The sequence below is a fragment of the Buceros rhinoceros genome, unplaced genomic scaffold (assembly GCF_000710305.1).
Source record: "Buceros rhinoceros silvestris isolate BGI_N320 unplaced genomic scaffold, ASM71030v1 scaffold1476, whole genome shotgun sequence".
NCBI classification, from domain to species: domain Eukaryota; kingdom Metazoa; phylum Chordata; class Aves; order Bucerotiformes; family Bucerotidae; genus Buceros; species Buceros rhinoceros.
The window spans coordinates 15,376-42,042 of NW_010415641.1; the positions used below are offsets into that span (position 1 = coordinate 15,376).

General features: G+C 35.9%; 1 protein-coding gene across 1 annotated transcript; it reads right to left on the bottom strand.

The window, feature by feature from the left end:
- On the bottom strand, nucleotides 1-26,319 carry CAPS2 (calcyphosine 2). The gene is made up of 19 exons (XM_010137474.1): nucleotides 26,242-26,319; nucleotides 23,892-23,938; nucleotides 22,561-22,606; nucleotides 22,304-22,423; nucleotides 21,351-21,383; nucleotides 20,153-20,315; nucleotides 19,304-19,348; nucleotides 17,778-17,860; nucleotides 15,254-15,321; nucleotides 13,011-13,130; nucleotides 11,806-11,880; nucleotides 10,819-10,914; nucleotides 10,618-10,711; nucleotides 8,667-8,782; nucleotides 4,954-5,030; nucleotides 3,196-3,350; nucleotides 2,566-2,685; nucleotides 1,434-1,530; nucleotides 1-176 (listed from the first exon to the last, which is right to left on the bottom strand). Exons 1-19 carry the CDS (start codon nucleotides 26,317-26,319, stop codon nucleotides 1-3), a joined length of 1,809 nt encoding a protein of 602 aa, XP_010135776.1.
- Nucleotides 26,320-26,667: the final 348 nt, after the last annotated feature.

Genomic DNA, 26,667 nt, shown 5'->3' on the forward strand with positions numbered 1-26,667 from the left:
CTAAATTCCCCAAGGGTTCCTTAAGGTATTAACAAAATCATCATCATCCATGATTCCAATGCTTAATCCTTCATAGTAATCTTCAAACTCAGAATAGGACACTTCATTGGGGTTGCTGCAGGATTCTCCTAATGTTTCTAGAAATGATGATTTAATTTCTTCTTCTGTAACTTTGCCTGCAAAATTTCCATTAAATACATTTTCAAGAACAGCATTGAATATACTTTAGTCAAGAAATTTTAAAAAGCTTAGCTTGCAAATATTTTTTTATTGAACAAAATTCAACACTCTCATTTCAGAGTTAAGTCACTGGCTCACTTAATACCACCTCCAGAAATCATCGTACTTTAATAGCATATGATAGTATTAAATATCAACAGAAACATGACACCATGCTCAATTTCAATGAATCACGAGATCAGGAAAATTTTTTTTCTTCAAATGACTTCAAAATCTGTGAAATGTGTTTGTAAACTAAAATTTTAGTAATTCTGAAGTTATCTTGCAAGTAAGCGTATGTTTAATGTAGTACAAGTTCAAAGCTCTAGGAAAACCTTAAGATGGAAGTTTGTATTAAAAAACCATTCTTCAATTTACATGTGTCTTCCAGTGCCTTAATAAAGATTATTCGCAAGATGATTTCATAGCATTGAGGAAAAAAAAAAATTTAAAATATAGCACTACAGCACTGGAAAAAATTGCCTGTGTACCATGCCTATACCACCACGTTTCTTTGTGTGTTACCATTAAAATCACTGGCAATACAAAAAACATCCTCTTTTCTACGGCAAAACAGAAAGGGTCAGGACACTAGGGAGACTTTTAGAATGACTAGTTTGGTACATATTGTTTTAGGAACTGACATACCAATATTTAAACTCCCATTTTATTCAATGGCAGAGTTTAAACATTTTTGAGAATCCTGAAAAAATAATGAAGATATCAACATTTCCTCTGTAAAGGATGACAATCCTGTCTCAGAAATAAATGAATAATTTATTCAGAAGGAACTTCAAGTGATGAGTACATTCAGTGTCAGCTGGAAACCTTCCATAATTTGATGGAAAACAGTAATACAAAAATGAGAGTATCCTCCTAAGTAAAAATTACTAATAATACATGTGTCACCGATAGTTTGCACACCAAAGCTAAGAAGTAACTGCTTAAGTGTAGTAGATAGGGAAAGGAACTGCTCGGCATATATGCAGTATTTGCAGCTTGATAAAAAGTAAGTATTAAAACTGTGTATATGAACTTCATTACTATTTATAGTTATGTTCCAGATAGACACATTATAAGTCACCAGAGGAAAAAAAGTTCTTCTTAACAGCTCAAGTCTAAGCCAATACGAAAACTGTGTTTGCAACCAGTTTCTGGATCTGGTACCTCTGCTAACAGTAGTTACAGATTTTTATTTTGTTCATGTGAATTACCTGCCAATACTAGAGGATGTCTCTTGGCACAGTAACATTTTCTGATATCTACCATAGGCACGCTCCCAGTTTTGTTGAAATCTAGTTTCATATAAGCCTATAAAGGAAAAAGTTTCACATAAGCATATAAGAAAAAAAAAAAAAAACAGTGGAAAGATGTAAAGATCAAATATACTTAACTACCTAGCACATATTTTTACATCTTGTGCAATGGATTACATCAATTTACCTATCTTATGTAAGGCACCAGATATGAGAAAATTAGTCTAGATTATGGAGTTAAATGATTATTTTATCTTAATAGCTTTCACATAAAAAGTGATCCCCTTACAAAGTCAAAAAAAATTGTCTCCTGTCAAAAGTTTCTAGTTCATCCTTAGAAGTTAAGCTGCTTCCCTTCTGCCTTCTCTAAATACCAAGATTCCTGCACCATTCCGAGAGAGGCCTCAACACAGGCTCTTTAGCACTGCTAACAACAGCTTCATTTTCAGTTCAGTTTGGTCAAATACACATGCTTGATACATAGGCTAGGAGATTTGTATCCCTCCATGATTAGAAGTACGAAAGTATATGTCATTTTTCTTGATTTTGATATCCAGCTGCTACTCGATTGCCTGGTTTGTAATCAGTGTTTCATACTGCAAACAGCACCCACACTACATTACAGGCATATAACAAACAGCATTTCAAATGTAACGTCTCACAAATATAATGACTCTAACTGTAGGTCTCAAAGGAGGCAAGTGTTATTGCCTCCTATTTTCAGACACTGAAGGAAGAAAAAATCTGCACACAGATATAGTGATCTGCCAAAATAAGTAATCAGACTTCTGGAGGAGACAGTTTCAGATGCCAGATGCTTTACGCACTGGTCTGAACTGTAAGAACAGCACACAAACACATAAACTCAAAATGATATAGGAATTAATTCTGAAGTTTAAAATCAACTAATTCAATGACAAAACAGCATGCAGTCCTCTAATTTATGTTTATTTTAATAAAGCGATCTGCAAGTTTAGAAAATTACCAGATGCACAAATGACAACAAAAAACTACCAGAACATGATGAATTATTAACTCCAAAGTTAGACTGTGAAATATTTACAACTACAATATCTGCAACAAAACTTACTTTTCTTACAAATGCTTTCCTATATTCATTCATTTCTCCAAACACAGCACGAGTAAATTCTCCATAGTCAACCTTGTCGCTCTTGCTATCATCAAGAACAAGCCATAAGGATTCAAAGTCCTGCAATTTAAAAATATGTTGCCCAAGTTCTTCACTATGTTCTAAAATAAAACAATTGCTATAACAGGAAATGAGAGTATTCTCACAAATCCAAATCCAAAGTGACTCAAAAAGTTGTTGCAATAATGCAAGTCTCATCATCGGTCACTGATGACCATATTTCACATTACTTGCAGTTCTGATAGCTGCGGGCTATCTTTAAAACATACTACTTCAAACACAGAAAAAAGTTAAGTAAAGAGCATCATCTAAATTATTTTTAAAAGGCCAAAAAAGAAAAAATGGATTGCAATCCCACTTGCTTCTTTATGAGGTAAAAAGATCGCAATCTTGTATATTTATTATTTTTAAGAATTTCACACAGAACTGAATGCAGAAATGCCAATACGTTACAAGGGGAAAAAAAGAACATACAAAAAAACTTGCAAAAAACATTTAACCAAAGAAAAGAAGAGATTCTATAAATTAAAGTAAGATAATACTCATGATTACAGTTTCAGCTAGACTTACCTCTTCAGGCAATTCCAAATGGAATACTTTTAGAGCTTCTTTAAAGGCTGCCTGAGACAGAAAACCATTTCTGTTCTTGTCTATTTGTCGGAAATACTTTCCTAAGCCTGTCATAACTCGAACTCCTCTTTTACTTAGTGTCTCTCTGAGTATACCTGAGCATTTAGAGAAATAAAGGACACAATGTTTAACTGAAGTGGGCCACTTGCTATAGAGCAGGTATAAAAGCAAAGAAAACCACAACTACTTATGATTCTGCTGGTTAAAACGACACATCCATGCATCCGGGCTCTCTTATCTTTGATGAGAGAATGTCAGTTCAAAATGAAACTAACAGTTAGTTAACATTCAAGCAAAAACACTATAAAGCAGCTGCAAAATTTAAAGAGATCACAGAGGAAAGGAAGAATGGCTATCACCGTCTACATGCTCAGACTATAAACTGTACACTTCTGCCAAAACTGATTACATACCGTGATTCAACACACCAAAGAATCAGGAGCACTACTTTGGTAATACAAACATTCCCTTACGGGACACAGAGTTGCTCCTTCACTGTATATATCAAATACATTGGCAACAAGAACAAATACAAGTAATTCTGCAAAACTGTTCCAAAACTATATGCAGAGAACTATTACTATGGTAAAAATGACAGCCTTAGCATAATCTTTAGGTAGCATGTTTACTTTTGGGATGTCTGAGTTTCTCAGCATTCTCTGTTAACAGAAGTCATCTGCTATTATCATATGTCTTCAAATTACTTATATCATTACAAAGCAAATTACAAAGCAAAACAGGGGTGAAAGAAGGAAGCTTTTTCCAGTGATGTTCAAACTCAGTTGTATGTTAAAATATGTCTTGAATATATACATGTAACCTTCTTCCAGACCACATCAGCAAATCTTAGATGTAGTCAGATAATTGACAAATCAATTTGTCTCTTATGTGAGGGGGAAGAAATGGAATAACTAGAAGATTAAAATTTATCACTAATTATTATTCCAACAATTTTTCTAAAAGTAAATGTCCAAGCAGATTTTAGCGATCAAAGAGTGCCTACTTAAAACTGGTTTAGCATTAGCTAAAGTGGAGATTCTACAAGCTGGAAACCATTCAGTTTAACAGTTTTTGTTGACCACAGGTTACAAAGATAATACACAGCACTGCATAAACAGCTTTCCATAATTTTAAACAGATAGCTATGCCTTTGTTCTAAGACTGTAGGTAAGAACCTTGTAAAATTTCTGTATTTCAGAATATATTATTCAATTATACTCACATATTTTAACAAGCATGATATTAAAGATTATCCAGAAACAACTTATCAGTATATAGATATAATGGCTAAAAGTATCTAGCACAAAATAAACTGAAGAAATGAGATTGTGTTTGTACATTTTGACAGTAACTTTTTAAATTTAATGCCAGTCACATAAGATCAGCTTTGTTTCAACATTTTTACAGAGATTAACATTTGGACACAGAGATTAACATTTCGTTGATTACATTCACAATTACTCTGTACCATCTCCATGGTCTTTAGCCAGACAGTTTATTTAAAGAAAAAGAAGGGAGCATTCTTCTGATTGATTTATGCTGTATCAGCTTCTAATAATATTCTGATAAATACCTAACTTTTATTTGATTTTGTTTACACAGATAAAAATCTTTATAACATCGCTATTGTTTTTTGTGTTGAACTGTAAACATAAAGATACAGAAATTAAAATTAAATGGGTTCTGGTAGACACAAACCTTGAATCCTCTTGAAAACTGTGCTGTCATTGACCACTTGCTTGTAACACTCTTGCCTGAATTCCATAGAAGATGCTCTAAAATAAAGAGAATCAATGTTGATTGGTGAAATTGTGTAGTGTTAACGAATTCAAAACATCTTTCGTAAAAAAACATATTGAACTTTAAGTCTTATACTACCCTTAGAAGCATAGTATCCATTGCTTGAGTTTGAGACAGCACACAAAAAAGTCCTTGCTGAATAGCTGCAGATACACAGAAATTCCTTTCTGACGATATTCCATTAGCAGCTCTTCTACATATATCATTATATAAATCATTAATAAGAGACAATTTCTCCTGTGCATAAAATCTCCAGAAATTTATTTCAAGACAGTCTTAATCTTCAGCTCAGGCCACTGGAAGAGTTTGTTAAAGTAACTACAATTACTTATCAGCACGAAAATAACATGAAGTAGCTACAAAGCTCCCTTCAGAGAAAGAAATAGGAAGGGTGTAGATCTAAAACTGGATCAGCATATCTTAGGTGTGATCTAGGGATTACGGTTAAATTTTGTGTTTTGTCTGGCAAATTCCCTTTTGAGAAGGGCTTCCCAGAACCCACCGTAGGAAATTATTATTAAAAAATACTGTGGAAGAACCTATTGGAAGAAAAAAAAATGTCCTGTAGTTATTTAAATCAGACTAGGACAGCAAATGCAAAAGCACCACTATCAGCTCTGAGCTGTTTGCTCACCAGTGCTTTGCTATGGAGTATTTCTCCTCCTGCTTTCTGAGGCTGAAGACTTACCTCTCGGCTATTAAGACTTTTCATCTCCACTTTAGGTACCTCCTATTATGAAGTCCCTAAAAGCTTGCCTATATCTGTCGTGGTTTAACTTCAGCTGGCAAACAAGAACCATGCAGCCACGTCCTCACTCCTGCCCCTCCCAGTAGGACAGAGAGGAGAACTGGAAAAAAAAGTAAAACTCATGGGTTGAGATAAGAACAGTTTAATAACTAAAATAAAGTATTATTATTGTAATACTAATAGCAATGAAAATTAATATAGCAAAAAGAGAGAGAAATAGAACCCAGGAAAAGACAAGTGATGCACAACGCACTTGCTCACCACCTGCAGACTGATGCTCAGTCAGTCTCCAAGCAGCAATCAGCACCTCCTGGCTAACTCCCCCCAGTTTAGCATGATGTCCTACGGCATGGAATATCCCTTGGTCTAGTTCAGGTGAGCTATTCTGGCTCTGTTTGCTCTCAACTCCTTGTGCACCTCCTCACTGGCAGAACATGGAAAACTGAAAAATCCTTGACTTAGGATAGCCACTACTTAGCAACAACTAGAACATCCATGTGTTATCAACATTATTCTCATACTAAATCCAAAACACAGCACTGCACCAGTTACTAGGAAGAAAATTAACGCTGTCCCAGTCTAAATCAGGACAATACCAAATCACCTAAACTGGAAAGTCAACAATCGCAAAACACAGCACTGCACCAGTTACTAGGAAGAAAATTAACGCTGTCCCAGTCTAAATCAGGACAATACCAAATCACCTAAACTGGAAAGTCAACAATCGCCTACAGAGGACAGCATATTCTCTCTAAAACATGTGTTTGGAACAGCAAGGCATAGCTGCTCCTGAAAACCTGCAACAGACCTTCTGGACTGTACCTAAGCCGGATTCTCTGTGAGGACAGTAATGAAGGTAAGAGGACTGAAGAGTTTTGCACCAGAGAATACCGAGTTCAGTAACACCTTCCATTCAGACGAAAAAGACAGACTTCACAATCTGAAATTTAGTCAATAATGGAAAGAGCAGAAAGAGAGTATAAAAAAGAAACAATCTGTTCCACCACAGGTAGCAGAAAATCCACAATTATAACTCAGTGAGCAGGTCTTCTTTCTGGAGGCTTCAGAGATAACACTGGATCAACTCCAAATTTCACAGGCATAAGATTAGCAACAAATGAAAGGAAAACCTCTTCACCAGAATGATAGGCTTCTGAGATGCGACATGTCTCACATAAACTATCTGAAATTAAACTATATCGTGTTTTTTATTTCAGGGAGACCTTGCAGAGAGGGAACAATTAGCACTAAGCATCATACAACTATATTTCTATAACCAATTACATTTGAATTTACTTTTTTTTATGTACTGTTAGCTCACTATGACTCCATTACAAAGCTTTCAGCATAAAGGGAACTTAAAGTGAATATTACAGTAACTGAGAACAAGCTTCATGTGTCTAAACACTTGCAGAAAGAAAAATGATAGTCAATTAAGTTGTGCTAACAAAAGTAGTCTTTAGATAATGAACATGTTTAATTGAGATTCTGTTATTGCTGTTCCTAGTCAAGAAGGGATTGAAGCACCTGATATACAAGGAGAGGCTGAAACTGTTTAGCCTGGAGAAGAGAAGGGTCAAGGGATCTTATCAGTCTGTATAAATACCCGACAGGAAGGAGTAAAGACCACTGAGACAGGCTCTGTTTGGTGGAGCCCAGTGACAGGACAAGAGGCAGCGGGCACAAACTGAAACACAGGAGGTTCCTTCTGAACATCTGGAAATGCTTTTGTATTGTGAGGGTGAGTCAACACTGGAATAGGTTGCCCACAGAGGTTGCAGAGTCACCATTCTTGGAAATACTAAAAAACCCTACGAGATGCAGCCCTAAGCTACTTGCTGTAGTAAACCCTGCTCTGAGCAGGGGGTTGGACTAGAAACCCTCTTGAGGCCCCTTTTCATGATTCCACGACTTCATGAAGACTTCTTGTCTTGGAATAACTTCTATTGGCTAACACTCCTCACTAATTAGAGTAATCAAACTCTGACTGTACTTCCAACACTGTGAAGTAACTTTCATGTTCAGGCAACATGGCAGTGTGACAAATGTTACACCAAGATTTTATTTGTGCTAAGAACCAATATACTCACAATAAAAGCCAGAAACACCAGATAAAGATGCTTCATTCCCTAGATAGTTTACTTCTGTGTAGATATTGAGATGAGAACATTACCTTCAAAAATAACACATACTCAGAGATTAACCATTCACCCAATAATTTGAAAAAGTTCTAAGAAATTCCTGTCTTTCAGACTAGGTAACAACATAATTTACTAAAACCTATTTTGAAAAAAAATAAGTGAAGAAATCCTATCCCAGTACCTGAAGTCGCCAACATACAGCAGTATCTGCAAGATGAAGGGATAAAAAAAGGAAGGAAAAAGAAATTGAAAAAGAAAAAAAACAGAGAGAATCCGCCAATCCTTCCCCTGTCTGTGTTCAAACGCTTGCATTATCATGACTGATACAAGCTTTTACCATAAGCTTCATAAAAGATTCAATAATAAATTAATGTTGACCACAAAAAAGCATTTTTCCCCAAAAGTATTTCAGTTCATCACATAAGAAAACTTTCAGTATATGATTTATATATAAAAACATCTGACATCAAACAAAGCAAATAAGATGGTTTCAAAATTTAATTATTTCTTATTTAAAATTACTACTTATCATTGAAGAGAATTACTGAATTACAGAACAACCACTAACATCTATTACTAATGTTGCTTAATGTTACTAACATCCTAAATACAGATTTTTCTTTTTAGCAGTACAAGTAATAAGATATTAGAAGCTCTTATTAAAAAAATCATTTTTGCTTAAGGAAGGAAAAGTAATTTGTAAAACAGTTAACTGCACTTACTTTAGAAAATCCAGAGCCGCTTCATCAACACTTATCACACGAAGGGTGAGAACTGGGTTCTGCTTAACACTTTCTGGAAGGTTATGATCAACGCTTCGGAAAGTCAGGTTAGCTCCCTGTTGGTAAAGCATACTATGATTTACGGATAGGTTGAGACTTTCGTAAAAGACATACCACAAGACCGTCAAGCCATTGATAGAAGCCTTGGTATGAAAAGGGAAAAGGTGTAGCTAAGGTCAGTTAACCTTCTTAAGAGAGCCTTTCTAGCACTAAATAAAAGCAGCTGCAGGCTCCAAGAGACACATTATCCTCTACACAGAGGTTTGATGAGTAAGAGGGCCTGCTGTTGCCTATTCTACAGCTGAGAGACATGAGACTATGGATTGGTGTTACCTCAGCCGGGCTCTACTTATCAGTTTTTTCCTCTCTCTTCATCCTTAAGGGATCCAAAACTCACTGGACCACAGAAGAGTCACAGGAGGTACCATATTGATTCCACAAGAGCAAAGTTCTCTCAGACCACAGAAAACCTCCACAGTTATTTTCAATAACCCAAAATCATACTTGAGATAAACAAACAACTAAAAAGTAGCCTTCCCAAAGTTCAACTTCATTCCTGTAATGTTTAACTACAAAGTTTTTATTTAAAGTTGCTAATTTCATTAATAAATATTGAATAAAAATATGTTATTAGTAGCATAGAGTTCCATTACCCACTATAGTCTCTTCTGAGTATTACAAATTCCCCTTTCCTCCAAGCTGGGGACAGATGACACACCTCACATATACTGCAAAGTTAAAAATGCTTTTTGGTTTGACAGAAAAGGGGAGAGAAAGAAAAGCAGCAAACTAAAAGCAAAGAATGCTGAGAAGAACCACTTCTAGCTTGGGTTATAAAACCTCCAAACCTCATAAATTAGGAAGGAGTTAGAGAAACTGTTGTGCAAGTGTCTCAAACATTTGGACTTTGTGAGAGATTTGTACATCTTAATGAGAGCCAAAAAAGTCAGTTTGGAGAGATGAAGATGCACAGGTACAACATCATTCCAAAGAGCTATCAAACTTGGTAGCAGTACATTTTCTGTATGGCATTAAGACGCATCTTTATTCAGAACACATTTCCATCTGCAGGTTCCAAAGACTCATGTGACAATAAAAAAAAAAAAAGTCTAAAAAATAGCCTCAACTTCCATACGATGAAGAAAGTAGTCTATTTCATCTGGAAACTCTTACATTGTACCCACATGTAAACAGATTGTCTTCTTTTACTTTCAATACTTCATTCAAACATGGTTTTTCCTCTAAACTTAAGATTTGCAGGAAGATGTTTGGAACTCAGTGAAAACACTCTGTACTTGAGAAATTGCTCAAGTATTTATAAAGCAGGAACACTTAACCCAGAACAGAAGTACAGCAGTACAGAAGATGCAATATGATTTGTAGTCACTCATCAGATTAGCAGGTAGATGAAGTTTACAACTGTTTCAAAAGCTCTCTCAACAGCTGGTGGTAAACATTTTCAAACTTTAGGTTAAAAACAATTAACCAGCAATTTCCTCATGTTTTAAAAAAAAATTAATCATTTAGGTGTCAAAAATGCCAGCAGACCTCGCAAAGATTATTTAACAAGTCCTTTCGTCTACTTCATCTTCAAGGACTCTCCTTCCCAGGTTGCTCAGTTTGCCTACAGAAAGGTCTACACTGTCTGCACTCCTGTGTCCTCTACTGGGAAAATTGCGAACTACAGCTTAATCTGAAGCCAAAAATAGGCTCTCTACAATGTGGGACAGCAAAATAATCCAGACTCCTGACAATATTTAATTTGAAAACGTTACAGAAGAGAAAGGCTTTAGGTCTTCCCTGAAAGCTAGATCACAATTTTCAGCTCAAATACCTACATATTACTTCCAAATCACCCACGAAATTGCCTTACATTCAGCAGAATACTTACAATATAGAAGTCACTAAGATCATAAGCTTTTCCCTTCCTTTGTCCACGCTGATGTTGATAAACTCCCTTCTGAATAAAAGGCAAGGCATTTGTTCTGTGAAATAATTCAAAACTGCTATTAAAACGATTACAGTTATTTAAGTTTCTTACACACCATGGAAGATGTTTTCTACAGCCTTTTTAAAAAGTAATTTATCCTACCTATTTTTTCCAAATTGTCGAAATTCATACACGGTAAGGGATCTGTCACATGCAAAAAAAAATCCAATCAACTCTCTACAAGCATCACGACCATTTCTAGGAGCAAAATTGAAAAGCACCTTTAAGTTTTTGTATCTAAATAAGTCCAATTAAACACAAACATAAATAATATTTATTTTTGAAAATGCATTTTATGTCCAATATTGCTTACTTTACAATCTTTTTCTTTGAAAGAAACATCCGACTATTTTTTCTAAACCACCAGGGAATTCAGCTTCTGGATATCAACACATTTTTTAATGCAATATTCCATCCTCCACAATGTTAAAAACACCTTTCGAGGCTTCCTGTTTTAGTATACCACTGTAATTTTCGCTTATTAACCAAAGGATTACTTGCTCCAGGACTACTACATTCATTACAGTATACGAAGCTATGGTATATGAAACTACATGGCTGAATACTTAGCTGAGACTACCAAGTATACAGCTCACTGCTTCAGAAAAGTGCCACTTTCAGAGCTGAAGAACATGTTTCTGTCACTGCTACTCAATTCAAAACAGTTTCAAAAATGCCCTAAATGTGCAAGTTTAACACGTTAAGTGGCTACAAACAAGACGCAAAGCCATCCTTTCCATCCACAGTGATTGCCACGTACAAGACTAAAATAATTTTTAATCATCTGAGGTGCAACAGCTAAGAGCACTATTTCACACAGCCCCTGTGCTAACTGTCATGCACAGAGCTACGGGTATGATGGTAACATAATGTTACTTACACATCTTAACAGTAAAGCCACTATTCATCAGCCATGTCAAAATTCATATTATATGTGTATGCATATATATATATACACACCCACACAGCACATACATTTTTCTAAACATAGGGAGCAGAAGTGTTCAGTTCAATTAATTACTTCAAGAAGGTAAGGATCGTCATTCGTAAATTCATAGAATTGAAAAGCTTCAGAAAATTTGTGATTACCTCGATATAATCCTACTACCAAAGCGTAGCTTGTTAGAGAGCATGTTTTCAGTTAGTCCTGATTTGGTCCTTATTCTATGAAAATAGTGCAGCATATTAATGATACTTATAGGCTCACAGAGAAACATTACATAAAAGTCAACTGTTTCAAAACAGCAAAAAGAAGTGAAATACTGTAGCCTTGGCAACTGGATGAGGAGATGATCCCTCACAGCTGAATTAGAACTCAGAGTAGTAACATGGAAGGTGTTCTGTAATTATATCATATGAGAGTACATTCACGGAAGGCATATATATGAATGGGATATTTTATTTACATACACTTACATCACGAATTAAACCTCCACTGCTCATCATACTTCCACCAATCTATGTGTTTTCTTGCAAAAATACCCAGGTTGGGTCTTCTTTACTCACCTAGGTATTTTATATTGGCCACATTACTGGTTCCACAAATGGAGATATAGACATTTTTCCATGTGATGGGTGTAAGAGATTGAGACTGGGGTTTTTTTATTTTTCTAATAAGAATACAAAGATGGCATTTGTTGAGAAAGACTTTAGAGAAGGATGTTAGATTGTGCAATGCAGAGATGTTTGCCTGCATGGTGAGAAAGATTAATAGAATGAAACTTAGACATGCAGATTCATTTACTTCCATGGATCACAATGTTTTCTGTTTTTCTTAGAGCCCTCGGAGTTACTATTTCAATGCTTACAGGCCAGGAGTGACATGTAAATGCCAATATGGTTAATTATTGCAGCAGAAATCAAAACATGAAAGAAAAATATGATTATACTGTGAAGACCTACATTAGCATTTATGGATGCATATTTATGCTTTATGCACCTCAGGACAGGAATCTCTAAAAGGATATGACAAGACTGCAAGCATCCAACAGCTCAGAAAAGGCTGGCAAAACCCTGTGATGAACAATATCAATATAAGCTTAAGAATGTTCTCCTAGGTTTTATAAATTCTATGAATCGATCATTACGCACAGAGAATCCTCATAAAAAAGGTCCCACTAAGCAATTATAAGCATGGAGAGGCTACAGAAAAGACTTCACATGAAGATGGTGGAATCAAGCCAGAAATAAAACATCTGAAAAGGCAAACAGACTTCACAGAGCCCAAAATAATAAAAAATACAGCAGAACATTTCTTAAAAAAAAAAAAAAAAAGACTGCTAGAGAAAACTTACTTCGTTTCATGCAGTGTTCTTTTTCTAAAATGCATTGGTGCGGTCCCAAATCCCAGAAGTCCATGAGCTTCCTTGCAAATATCACCATGCATGGATTGTTCTGGGTCACTTATAACAGCCCTGACCAGAAAGAGCAGGGAGAAGCCCTCTGACTATTAGCAAGTTTGAATTTCAGATCTTACATATTCTTACTCAGGATAGAAAACACCCAAGTATAACTTGGGAGTTACCCATTAAAAAAACCTTAGGATTACCAAGAGGTGGGGTTTTCTCTTCTTTTTCCACTATTTCTGTAGAAATCCCATAATGCATTTTCTTTATCCATGGCCCCCTCCAAAATCAGTGTCAACAGTTACTAGTACTGGCCGGTTACATCATCCAACAAAAACACTGGCACTTTCTTTCCCAAAGCACTAACTACACAGCCCATAAGATGATCTCAAAGTCCCATCAAGCAGACAAGAAACAGATGAACTGGTTTCCAAACATTTTGATATTCTCTGAAACAGTTTAACAAGAAGCCCTTTACACATTTTTACATTATCGAAATGCTTTGTAATCAGCAGGGGAAAATAATTTTGCACAGCTAATATAGTTCTATAAACTCGTTCTCTTATCTCTGTAGAGCCATCTTTGCACATTAGCTAACACTGATTTACCTGAAAGATTGGCTCTACTAAAAATGATTTAAAAAACCCTCAAAACACCTTTGTGTTTCCTTTAATAGATTTTTTTATGAAACAGTTTTGAACTAATCTTCCCCGACTAACAAACTGCTCTCTGATACCAATTTGTTTGGCACGACTGGCAGTTATATTTGGAACACAAACAGAGAGATTTTTTAAATTAAAAGTTCATCTTGTTGCAGCTGCAGCACTACTGAATATTGTTTCGACGTTTTCAACAGAATGGGTCAGAGTAGAAGGAATACATAGGAAAAATAAGGCCAAGCAGCTGAAGGAGGTTAAGCACAGAATGAACATCCATGATCCGGGATGCACTAACACATGTTTAATCCAACATCAATAGGACTGAAACACTTCAGTACAACCAGCACATTTTTAAGATAATTTCTGTAATCATTTGCTTTACCTACATCTTTGTAGAGCTATTTCACTGGACAAGCATTTCTTCGAAAATTGGGTGTTATTTCTGCACTGAACACTTTCATGCTTTTAATCCTGCTACAATGACACTTGGAATTTAACATTGTGTTTCATGACAATCTTGCTTCCTTCATGCAACTTCCTTGATATCTCAGCTTTTAAATAGCGTAAAAGCATTAGTAGACTTTTAAACAATATTGGTCATTTGAACAGCAGTTGGAACAAAAATAAAACAGTGAAGTGCCAACAACATTTCAACCCCAAAGTCTGAAGATCTGATGGGCTACACAATCAGGACAGATGACTACAAAGATAGTAAACTAAGCACAGAACGTAACATACTGTAGATCTACACACAAATAATTTTTAGCAAGTGCAAGGTAACATGAAGCTGTATTAAGCTACCTTGCACCATCCTGTATTGCCATGACCAGACAACTTGGATAAAGCCCCGAATTTTTAAAGCACACTTTAAAATGAGATCAAGTTTTTTGGAATAATAGTAAGGAAAGATGTTTCTCCTATACTGCTCTTTACCTGTAAGTTACTCGCTTTTCCCCTCAGCATACAAAGGGGTCTTTCTATATAGAAGCAATGCTTTCTCAGAGCTAAAGGGATAGCCACAAACTTAGGAGAGCCTTCCAGTCCAATCCTGATCAGCTTGATTCATCATTATGCCTTTTTTTCCTACCTACCCAACATTGGTATAATAGCCCTTTACTCCTGAGGGGTGCTGTGTCAATATTAAGAAATGAATAAATTAATAAAGCTAATATTATTAGACAAGAAAATAAATAACAAAGAAGTGTAATTTGTAACAGCAGGCATCCATGTATTTTGCTGATGTGCAAGAGGGTTATTTCTGAGAACTAGTGCCATTGTAAAGCCCTTAAATTAGGTTCAAGCATAAAATTAAGAATTATTGTCAGAAAAAAATGAACTTACGCATAGGAATTTAAACTGATATTTTAAGTTAAATTAAAGGGATTTTTCATTTAAAGAAGTTTTACAGATAGCAACACTACGTAAAGACTGCAAAAGACTTGGAACAAGATCATTAAAACACCTCTTCAGCAAGACAAGCCACATGCTCACTCTAAATTCTTCTGTAGGAAAAATTGAAATAAATTCACTTACCTAGATAACTGATCCACCATCACTTGTTCTACTACAGCCTGTTTTCTCCTCTCTGCAGCAACATCTTCCTGCAATGGAAAACTAACTGGGAACAAATGAAATATATGACACCAGACATGTAAAATAATAAATTACCCTGTAAGATAGCATTCAGAGGTTACAATCTTGCCAATGTCATAATTAATCTTTTTCCCCCATCTTTAATAGACTTCTATTTGCATAACAAATAATAATGAATATTTTCTGCCACACACTCAAATTGTCTATGCATATTAGTTGTCACTAAATATGAAAATTCTAGGATTTCTGTTGACAGACATCATCCTTATCTCTGTATTGTTTCCAATAAATTCTGTAAGTACAATAGAGCCAGAGGAAACTTGCACTATTCCAGGTTTCACGGTTGACACACATTCCAACTGAGAGAATGAAACTTTACCTCCAGCAGTATTTAGTCAAAAAAATCTTTTAAGACTTAGTCTCAGTGCACAATTCTTATTTGCTGCATGCCACAGTAATTTTCTGCTGAGACAGGCCAATCTGAAAAACTTCTCAGGAAAGATCATCCTAAGGGGGAAGGGGATTTACCATGATACCATTATTATTTTTAATAGAGCAATGCTGAACCATAACCATGTGCCATTCACTGTAAAGTTCTCAGGTGTTGATCATCATTCGTTTCGTAGAAAGAGAAATCAAAGCACAAGAGGATGCCCCAAGACATCATGGAGGCCACTGGCAACAACCAGGCCCCAGCACCTTTCTTTGTTTTATCTTCTAGATTTCTGAACTTTTTCACTGCTCTTGAATTTGCCTTAAAAAAAAACCCAAACCACACCCCCCTCCCATATTATTGTTACTGAGGGGATTTATGCAACCTTTTTGACAAGTTTGTAGGTATTCTGAAACTGAACAATAAAAATACTTTTCCAATTGGTTATTTTTCCCACACAATTCTTGTGTACAAAGCAAATTCTAGATAGACCAAGCTTCCCATGGGTGAAGAAGAACTGCAAGTTGGTTTCAGACACCAAGTAACTGTAAGGGATAAATACTAATTCCACAGAGATGTTGCCAGTATAATTCACAGCCTTCAAGTAAATACTGATTGGCACCAGCCAGAAAAAAAAGACCCATCAAACCAAAAAACCCAAATAAATAATGTAACACCAGACCAGCTGGTGTATATTCTGAACAGATTTTAAGCCATAAAAAAAGTCTGTATTATAGGAGATAGGAGGCTTTTTAGTTTGCTTTCCTATTTTATTTTTGCATCTATCAGAACTATAGGGTGCTTCACTCCAAATTACCGAATCTTTGCCCATGAACAGTGATAATACAGAGCAGTGTTTGCTAAAACACAACATATTGCATGGACTCCAGCTTATAGAACCAAACCAGCTGGCATGATGAAAAGAACCTGATTTTAAACAAAGAAACCCTACACCTTGAATTTCAACTGAATACTAGGTCACTAAATGTACATTTCCATGAAACAAAAGCTTTACTATGAATTTACAAAACTGCTGAGGTAAACATGGAACCTGCAGCAGCTCTCACTGCTGAAATAGTAACTCTAGTTCACAAAATAGGATTATTCAGAGAAAACCAATCCTCTTCCAGAAAAACGTGATTTTACTCTATGTAGCAGCTATTGGCAAGCACGCATGTAATAAAATCTGTCTTAAATAAAGGAACTTTCATCCCATACCACAGAAAAATTAAAAGAAATTCTACTTTAATGTTAGAGGTTTTGGTAATGATTACAGTAAAAGGAAATTTTAATATTGTGTATTCTTAAGCAAATTTTTAAAGCAACTTAAAATCAAATGCCAACAATTGAGGCAACATATATATGTATGTATACAGTTACTACTTCTGATGTTTTCCATGATTCCTACCACTATCAGAAGCTTGAACCTAAGAGATGCTCCTAGAAACAGACAGCCAGCTATTGCTTAGAGATGCTGTAGAAGCTCCATCTTTGGAGCTTGAAGCCTCAGCCAAACCACTGGCTGACCTAATACCAGCAGCAGAGCCCATACGGCTTTCAGAGACAGTTCTCATAACATACTCAGTTTCAGGAGTTAATGAGGGAAAACAGCCTGTTTACTTGAGAAACAAGTCAAAGGAAAAACTGATGGAATCATGGAATCCATGCGTCATGGAATCCAGGTTCAGGCACAACCTACAGACCAGAGGAACTGTTAACACTACACACAGGTTCGTCACTCAGTTAATCTTACTTGTATGTATACATTTGTATTTGCCATTCATAATTTGCATTCTCATTTATATACATTACTGCATAAAATACAAATATTGCAGGTAAGATTCAAAAACATGGTCACTGGATTGCTCAGTTCAGCTCCCATTGAAACAACTGTTTAAACTCCCATTATTTCAGTGGGTGCAAGTACACACCAGGACCACATCGCCAAAGGCCTAACTTCTGTTGAACATCTGGGAAGTCTATTCTACAAGTCTAGACAGTTAACAGCATAGTACCAGCCAAAATACTTACAGCTTCTGATTTCCTTATACTGTGCTGCATATTATAGGGCTCGCTGGTGTAGCATTGCTGCAGGAGAGCTTTCTCATCAAGATCTGTAACATCATCATTATGTTCATCTTCACGATGTGTACTCTACACAAAAATACATTCTTTTCATAAATCAAATTGAATTAATTGTAAGAAAAACAAACAAACAAAACCCCAAGCAACCCATTTTCCTCAACAATTTATCTAAAAGTATTTTCTTCCTTCATTATTTTTTAAAGTGTCTACTTCTACTACTTCATGTAAAGAATTTTTTTAAGCCTAGCTTTCTACAGAAACGGAACTTACAAATCCTGTTCTTTGATCTTTCCTTACATCTTTTGAATACTTGCCTTTCTTTGAATACTTAGCTTTCAACCACAGTGAAATAATAAAAAAATTCTCAATAATACTGTGTTCCTATAAGCTTTGTGAAAAAACAGCAGCAAGTCAAGAGAAGGTAGACCGTTAGTACCTCTCTGAAGCTCCCAAGAGCTCATCCTTCTCCTGGTCTGCTCAGTAACAGCCAAGAGAAAGTGGAAGATATGCCATTATGCATACAGCTCAGAGTTCACCATTACAGGGATGCTGCTTTTTGACCAGCAAAGACGTTAAATGCAGACTAGACAGGGAAAAGCCAAAGCATGCTGCTCAACTAGGTCTAACAGACTTGTACATCAGTCCAAGGGCCTTATGGAAATACTGCTTACATGGAGGATATGAAGAAAACTGACAAAGGAGCCTGTGTTTACCTATGTCATGAAGGAGGGAACATGAAAAAGAAATAAAAAGAGTAGCTTCTGTTAGCTATGCTCCTCTAGGAGCAACTTCTTTTCAGAGAAGAAAAGTTATTACAAGTTCCACTAGTCAGGTAAATATCTTGAAATCTAAAGAGATTTTGATTTATTAATCAGGTAGTGATAGTATCTAACACAGCAAATTGTTCTCCTAGACATTAAATAAAAATCTGTCATAAGAACTGACACACGTGGCTTCTAGTGCTTAGCAAGCATCGTTTTGGAATCCAAAATCACCAGAATAAGCTTTTGTCTTGCTTTTTCTCTACCAGTATACACTTGCCACCTATTTCTTCAGTTACATATCAGCTTGGCTGCTCCTGTAAATACCCTTTTGGAAGACCTGCAATACAGCAGATAAAGGAGTCACTCCTTGGAAAACGGATGACATAAGAGTGGAATCATCATAAAAAAAAAATTAATACTACAACAAATCTCCAAAACTGACAATCTTAACTGCCATCAAACATAAAACTAAACTTAACAAAATAACAGAACAGGTTTTTTTCCACTCAACTCTTTTACTCACAGAATGTTTACTAACAGGTACTTGCAGGTTCTCCAAATTTCATCTGAACACTAGAAACATGACTATAACAGGAGAAAGCCCCTTTAAAGCTATCAACAATATGTGTGAAATAATAAAAAGAATATGTGAAACATAATCTTTGTCTCATGTAAGGCTTCACCTTTTCATTCTACCGAACATCAAGCAACTAAAATCACTAAACTCATTATTAATCATCATAAATCTTTTCTCTGAAAAGTAATGAGCACAATATGTTCCCTCAACATCTGCAAACGTAACTTTTCATTAAGATTCTTAAACGGTCAGCCACCCTCAGCACAGTCCTCACAGCTGGTACGTACTTTTGTTTCCTGTTTCCTTACACCTACAATGATGTATCTTGCTCAGTGCAACCCCCTTCTCCATTATCTCTTCCAGAACAAGAGAAAAGGTTTTTTCCACCCCTTTGTTTCCCAGTTTCTTTCTGCTGATCTTACCTTGTTTGCATCTTAGTTTTAATTTAAAAACACGAAAGAAAACTGGCAAAATTAATACAGTTTGCAGTCCAACTGCACTGGATCTTATACATCAAAGCAAAAAGTACGGATAATATATTTCATTAGATTAACCCCATATTCCTTTCCATTTTCTGTGTTAATAGTTCTCCCAGGCACAGTTAACATCTTTCTCCTCTTTTTTTTTAAGTCCTCTGTATAGTCATAATTGAATAGAATAATAATTAATATACTGCTATATTTAAGAAATAAAAAAGTTTTAATGCCTTTTATATTTGGGAATAACATTTTACCAAGATCTTCCCACTGTCTCACATCTTCTAAGGCTGCAAATTCTTCCCTGTCAATCCATGCCAATCTTCATGCTCAGGCTAGATGTGCACTATGAGGGCACATTTTGCTTCCTAGTCATTTTACTTCTTAGTCAACATTAGATGCTGAAATTACGCATTTTTATCTCTTTACAACAAAACCATGCAAAAAATTAATTAATAATGAAATACCAACGTATATTTACTATTTAAAAACACAATTATTTGCCAGCTACCTTTATTGAAGCCTCTGGACACTGGAGGTGGTCTTTTTTCTTTTGTGCAGTTCTCTGAGAATACTGCTTATGTTCTTCCATCAGTTCTGCTTCATACTGACGATACTTTGGTTTATATCTGTCTGATGGAGATGGCAGATTTTCTGGTGTCGTCTTCTGCTCCAAAACAGAATGGTAAAGCAAAGAGTAATCAACATAAAAGCCTCTGGTTCATCTATTGAATGAGAACAGCATTATTATAATTGCCATCCAGTATAACATCTGAAACTTCTTGACGCTATGCTACACGTTAAGAAGAAATGCAAATATGACTGCATATTCAGGCTTAATTTTGAGTTCTTCATATTCCAACATTTTTTAACCTAAAAAGTACCCAGCCAAATAGCTTTACATCACTTTTAAAGAGAGAAACCAAGACTGAGTGGTTCTGTCCTTTAAGACAAAGCTACAGATCACTAAAATGGGAATGCTGACATTTGATAATGGATGGCTGAAAATGGGCTGATGGGTTTTTTCAATCAGAAGTTCTAATATTCTTGGATGTCTGTGGAGTATCAGTACTGGGACTTGAACAACACGAGCTGAAAAGGCTGAGTACCTTGCTAACTTTAGGTCCATTTCTGTGCTCTCCACAATGGAGGCCGGATCAGCAGAAACAGCAGCAATGACAAGAGGCCAATGCTCCATTCTTCTTTCTCTCCCTGAGTAACTAACACCTTCCATGTTTAAGTTATATTCCTTCATCGCTAACAAAACTAAGACAGTCTTATCTAGCATCTCTACTTGACACATCTCATCTTGCAACAGCAGTGTTAACAGTCCTGTTCTAGGAAACAATTTCTCAAAACCCCAAAAGATTTACATTCTTGAAAGCACAGCTTACTCCTTCAAAAAGAGGATCCACATCCCTTCACTGGTTAATTCCTGAATGACAAGACTCTATTTAAATTATTATTCTGAAAGTGACCTATTTTGGGAAGATTTACTTACACGGTCTGTAACTGAAGAAGCTGGAATTATATCTTGCTAAAGGAATGCTCAGTCAGGGCCCCAGAAGCAAGCAATGCAGAAATAAAGGCCACTCAGAGGAATACATTAAAACATACTACAATTTCAGACCATATACTGCAGCAACCTACTACCGATTTGCTAGTGGTATTTTGTCAGTGTATACTTTTTCAGCTACTTTACCTCTATTTTCTTCTGACAAGATTTTCCAGACACCTGTTTAAAGGAAAAGTGAAATTAAATATGTATCATGATCAAATAAAAAATTGTCATATTCATTTGTTTATATTTAATTCAAATATAAGAGTTCAAAGGAAAACTTCTCCTGCATTCAGAACACTAATACATGAGTAATTAAGTTAATGCTTAATATTGTTACAGTGGACATTCATCCTGAGCAGTGCTGTACTATACTATAAACCAGAATGTTAGCATCTGGACTATTGATTTTCTTTACAAAGCACCTAAGATTAGTGATGATTAAGTTTCTTAGTTATCCAGGGGAAAAAATGCTGACACACGATCAGGAAATTTTAACATAAAATTGCTCTCACAAATTGAATGTAATTCCAAAGTTAATGTCACAGTTCTGTTTTAAAGACAAAAGACTTAAGAAAAACCCTATGAAATGGCTGCAGATAGCTCCAAAAGTTTACTTTTCCCCAAAAGTAATTATTCTTCCACAGAAATAATACTTACTATTTGTAAATTTTGGTTTTGTCTTCAATTATACACTTACTGACTACTATTGATCTATCTTTATTATTTTTCTAAGTTATACTTTGTTTAAAGATTATCCAACACTAACTCAAAACTAGTATATTTTTCAGTTGCTTTGACAAATTGATAATACAACTAGCTATTAATATACCTCTTAAAAAATGAGTGCAATGAAAGGATGAGTGTATCAACCAACAAAGAAGACTGAAGGTATATAAGAAAATAGGATTTTTCAAATATTCTAGAGACTTCTCAGTAAAAAGTACTTTACCAAAAATATTTTGGACCAATAGCACCTGGAGATGTGAGTTTAACCAAAAGAAAAAACAGAGAACTACTATAATAAAGCTACATATGTTTTTCTAAATTACTGCTAAAGGGGCATATTTTAAAGATACTTGTAGTGACAGACTAACCTGTTGAGCCTGGTGATGCTGTGCATATGGTGTTTGTAATGATGTTCTCCAATCTGAAGATGAAACTAGAGAGCATGTGTACGGATAACTTCCACTGTATGGTATGTAATAGTCCTCATCCTCAAATTACAGGGAAAAAAAAGGGAAAAAAAAGGACAAGCAATCATAATTGGTTTAAATTCAGAGTGATATTTTTATAAAGTCCAGCAACACATGAATTCTACAAACTATTCAAGACAAAATTAATATATAATTACCTCTTCATCAGAATCTCCCAGCCTCCCTAGATCTAGGCATGGCACCCTGCAGGAAGTTAAAATGCTTTTAATAACAATATGCTCTCTTATTTTTCAGTTACAGTAAAAGCAAACTGCCTATTAGTTATTATTATAAGCTCCTTCACAAAAATTTCCCTGCTATGACCATTTTCACTACAACTGGAGATGGTCTACTCAGCAAATCTCCATTAGCACCTCTTGCTTCAACTCAGGACCTGATCACTGAGCTTTTCCTCTTCCCCAGCTGCAAAGTAACCTGGTCGCTGCAAAGGGCCCCCACAAGGCCCTTCTTCACTTCATGCAAGCCCATCCTGGCTTCTCTCCACTTCCCCACAGGAGCTGCTGCAACACGATCATAAATCAGGGATTCCTTACTCCTGTCTTCTACAGCAGGTCTGTGTCAACATCCCTCTACAATCAGTCATCAGAGAGGCAACAGGGAAGCAATAGCTCCTTGTAGTGCAAACTTCCAAACTTTTTGGAAGAGAGTAACACAGTGGAAGCCAATTATATTTCAGTATTTCATTCTGCTTAAAGAAATAAAGACATCTCCAATTCATCAAAGCATCTCTGTGCCTTCTGCCTTTACTCCAGGTATATTTCAGAGCACCACAAATACCTGGGTTTTATATTTTACCACCAATATTTCCAAACAACCCTATTATAACAATGTTACTACCTGGAACAAGAGAGCTCCTGAATTTCCAGCCTTTTTTCATTAGCAAGTGACTAACACTACACAGAAATCGAAGTTCTTTGATACAAACAATCAAAGGTCATGGTCACATATGTTTGTAAAATAATATAGAAAGACACATTGGATATAAGGCATTTCAATAATCAAAAACCCCTAAACAATTGAATGTGGGCTTTGGACTACAGGTGTTGCTTATCTGCTGAAATGACTGTAAGATTTCAAATTTTGTAAACAGTGTTCAAAATTTTCCATTGCTAGAAAAAACACTTCAGAACAGTTTCTCTATATCTTTTACTATAATATCTGCAAAGAAGGCCAATAGTTAAAAAAATGTTTTTCTCTTTTTGCAGACTATTATATTAAAAATATTCGAGAAAGACTAGGTATAAGTATGAAAGCTCTGAGTACAACTCTACCATTAAGCTCGACCAAATATAAATCAACTTAATTCCAACGTAAATAATGCATCAAATATTTTATTCTAAATATAAATCATAAGAAACAAACTTATGATGATAGATTTCATGGAACACCGAGTTGCATATCAATGCAAATGCATTTGTATTAATAATGCACAATTAAACAAACAGATCAGAAATAGAAGCAGACTTACTCTGGTGGGCGAGGACCGTGAGTAGCCCGTGTATCTGGTCTCCAGCCCTAAAAGAATGACACATTATTGGATACCTACAGGATCAGGATTATAATACATAGTTCTCTCTTTCAACTTTCCCTATAGTATTTAAAATCAATGCCTTAAAGTATCTGTCTGACATATTTGACTGAGATGCTACTAACAAAAGGACAAAACAAAAACTTTTCATAGAAAGTTGTTTCTTACAGATCATGAGACTAAGAGACTGAATATTCATCCTGACAGAAAGATTTCCAGCCATTAAGAATCCACAATCAAGACAGTATCCACATCATATCAGTAATGCATTAAAAATAATCCATGTTCCTGAGACTTTGTAAAATCACTGCTCACAAGGTTTTAGGCCACATCATCCTTGCTGGTTGTGAACCAACCCCTCAGCCAACCCTTAAACCAAGCTGGCTCACACAGAGCTAGCTTAGACCCCAAAAGAGCCCTGATACTTGGTGTAGCTGTATCACCTCAGCTTCAGTACAGCAGCACATGTTGATGACTAGGCAGCTTTGGTACTCACACTGTTTATTTCGCATGACTGTGTACTACACAGATCTCCAAACTCAACTGAACAAGAATATGGCAAGAAGACTCGAGCCAAAGCTCCATCTGCCCCACTAATGGTTTCTGAGAACAGCCAACAGCAAATGTCTAGAGAAGAGAGGCAAGCACATCGTAACAATTCCACTAACTGGCCTCACAGTCTGAAGGAAAAGGTGGTTCAGGGATGTTCTGAACCAAGGCCAGCATCTCTCTTTTCACACTTTTCAGCTCAGAGATCACAGCATCACAGTCTGAACTGACCAGACATTCTATTTCCAGCAGTTGCCTATCACCTCGCACAACTTGAAAGCAGTCACAAAACTGTAATTCCTTTCTTGTCCCATAACCTTGTAGCCTGCTCCTGAAAAATAAGTTCACAGTTCAGCAACACTACCCTCTAGTGTCTTCAAAAAAGTATTCAGGTTTTTTAAAAAAAAGTTTCTCTCCAGTAAGGTCCCACATAATAAGCACCACCACCTTGTGGTCAAATATGTAAAAAACCATTAAGAGATCTAACACAATTTAGTCTTATTCCTAGACTAAATGCAATGCATTAAATCACGAGTGTGTAATTTTTCTGTACCATTTCAACTGTGGTAAGATAAAGAACACATCACATTCTATATGTTAAAGTCTTCATGTAATTCTTTTTCCAGAAGTCATCCAAACAGGAAGAAAGTAAATGAAAGTCATCCCGAAGACTATTCACATTTACAGGGTGAAGCATATAGCTTTAACCTAATTTTAAGATACTATTTATTTTTGCAAGCCACCAAGCTTCAGATGGACTAGGGAGTCTAAATTTGGAAAATGAGGGGCATGAGAAAGAGAAGAAAAACAGGGATGAGAAATCAGAGAAAAATGGACCTTTCTTTTCTTTTAGAAGCTACAGTAAATGCCCCATATGTTCTTGTTATATACAGGTATTTCATTCCCAAAAGACTGTTTAAAAGGTAACATTATAACACTGATGTGATAACATTTACAAGAGGTCCCTTTTTATTCCGAATCAAACCAAAATGGAAATCAGCAGCTTGGCAGTCAAACTCCAAGAATTCCTAATGGGGTGATCCAACAAGTAAGGAAGTTAAATGGATGCTTGGGGTGTGAGGGAAGATTTCCCATTAGCTTTACTTCATGGACGTAAAGCACACAGTATCTGCAAGAAAAATCAACTGTTATTAACAATATTAATATTTACCTTAGCCATAATAAAAACAAGGTCCCTCGGAATCCTGTACTGATCAGGCTTTCAAAAGTCAGCCTGAGAGTTTCTACTGCTGTGACCTACCAAAACACAGACTATTAGAAATACCCGGAAAACAAAATTCCCTTTCCTACTGAATGCAGAGCACTCAGATCCGTCTGAAATCATGACTTCTGAAATTATGTTTTGTGGGTCGTTTTACTTTACTGCTTGCTATCTTGCCAAACAAAAACTAAGGCACACCTGTTACCAGTTCCACCAACAGCCGGAGACAGCACACAGTACCAGTTCCACCCCTGTTGCTCTTAACTGAATGCACTAATGCATTCCCAAGTTCTCCACATCACACTTAAGGACTCAGAATATCAATTATTTTAGGACAGCTGTTTGAGAAGCTGTCATACTAAACTGTCACTTCCTGATGAAAATGATTTCTTTACAAGTTTCCTTCTCTACAGAACACATTATAACCTCAGACTAAGAACCTTCTGAAGTAAGATTAAAATATTTGTCAAAATGCAGTAATAAGGAAGAAAAACAATCACGAGCTTTCCACTGACATACCTGACGTTTCTCCCCCCTCAATGACATCTGAGCCTGCCTTCGAGGTGATGCAGCAACTCCTTTAACTTCCAAATCCATGCAAATTCAATGATAGCCTTCAGAATAAACTGAAAATCAGAAAATGCTATTGAAGAAATCATGTATTTTTTATGTAAGTACCTCTGCAAAGAAGCATTATTCCATCAGAAAGAATGTGTCTATCACCAATAATTTCGGCATTGTCTTCAGCATGCTATCAAATGTTGCAGGCTTCCCTTTTTCACCACCGCCTCTTTCTTTCCTTACTAATGCTTAACCAGATTCCTGTTCAAATTTACGTACTTCCTTCAAGTTTAACTCCCTGTTTTCCTTACGCTTCTCAATTCCTTCTCATACGAGTATTACTGTATTTGCTGACAGCACCAAACCTTTTTTATTCTTTACTTA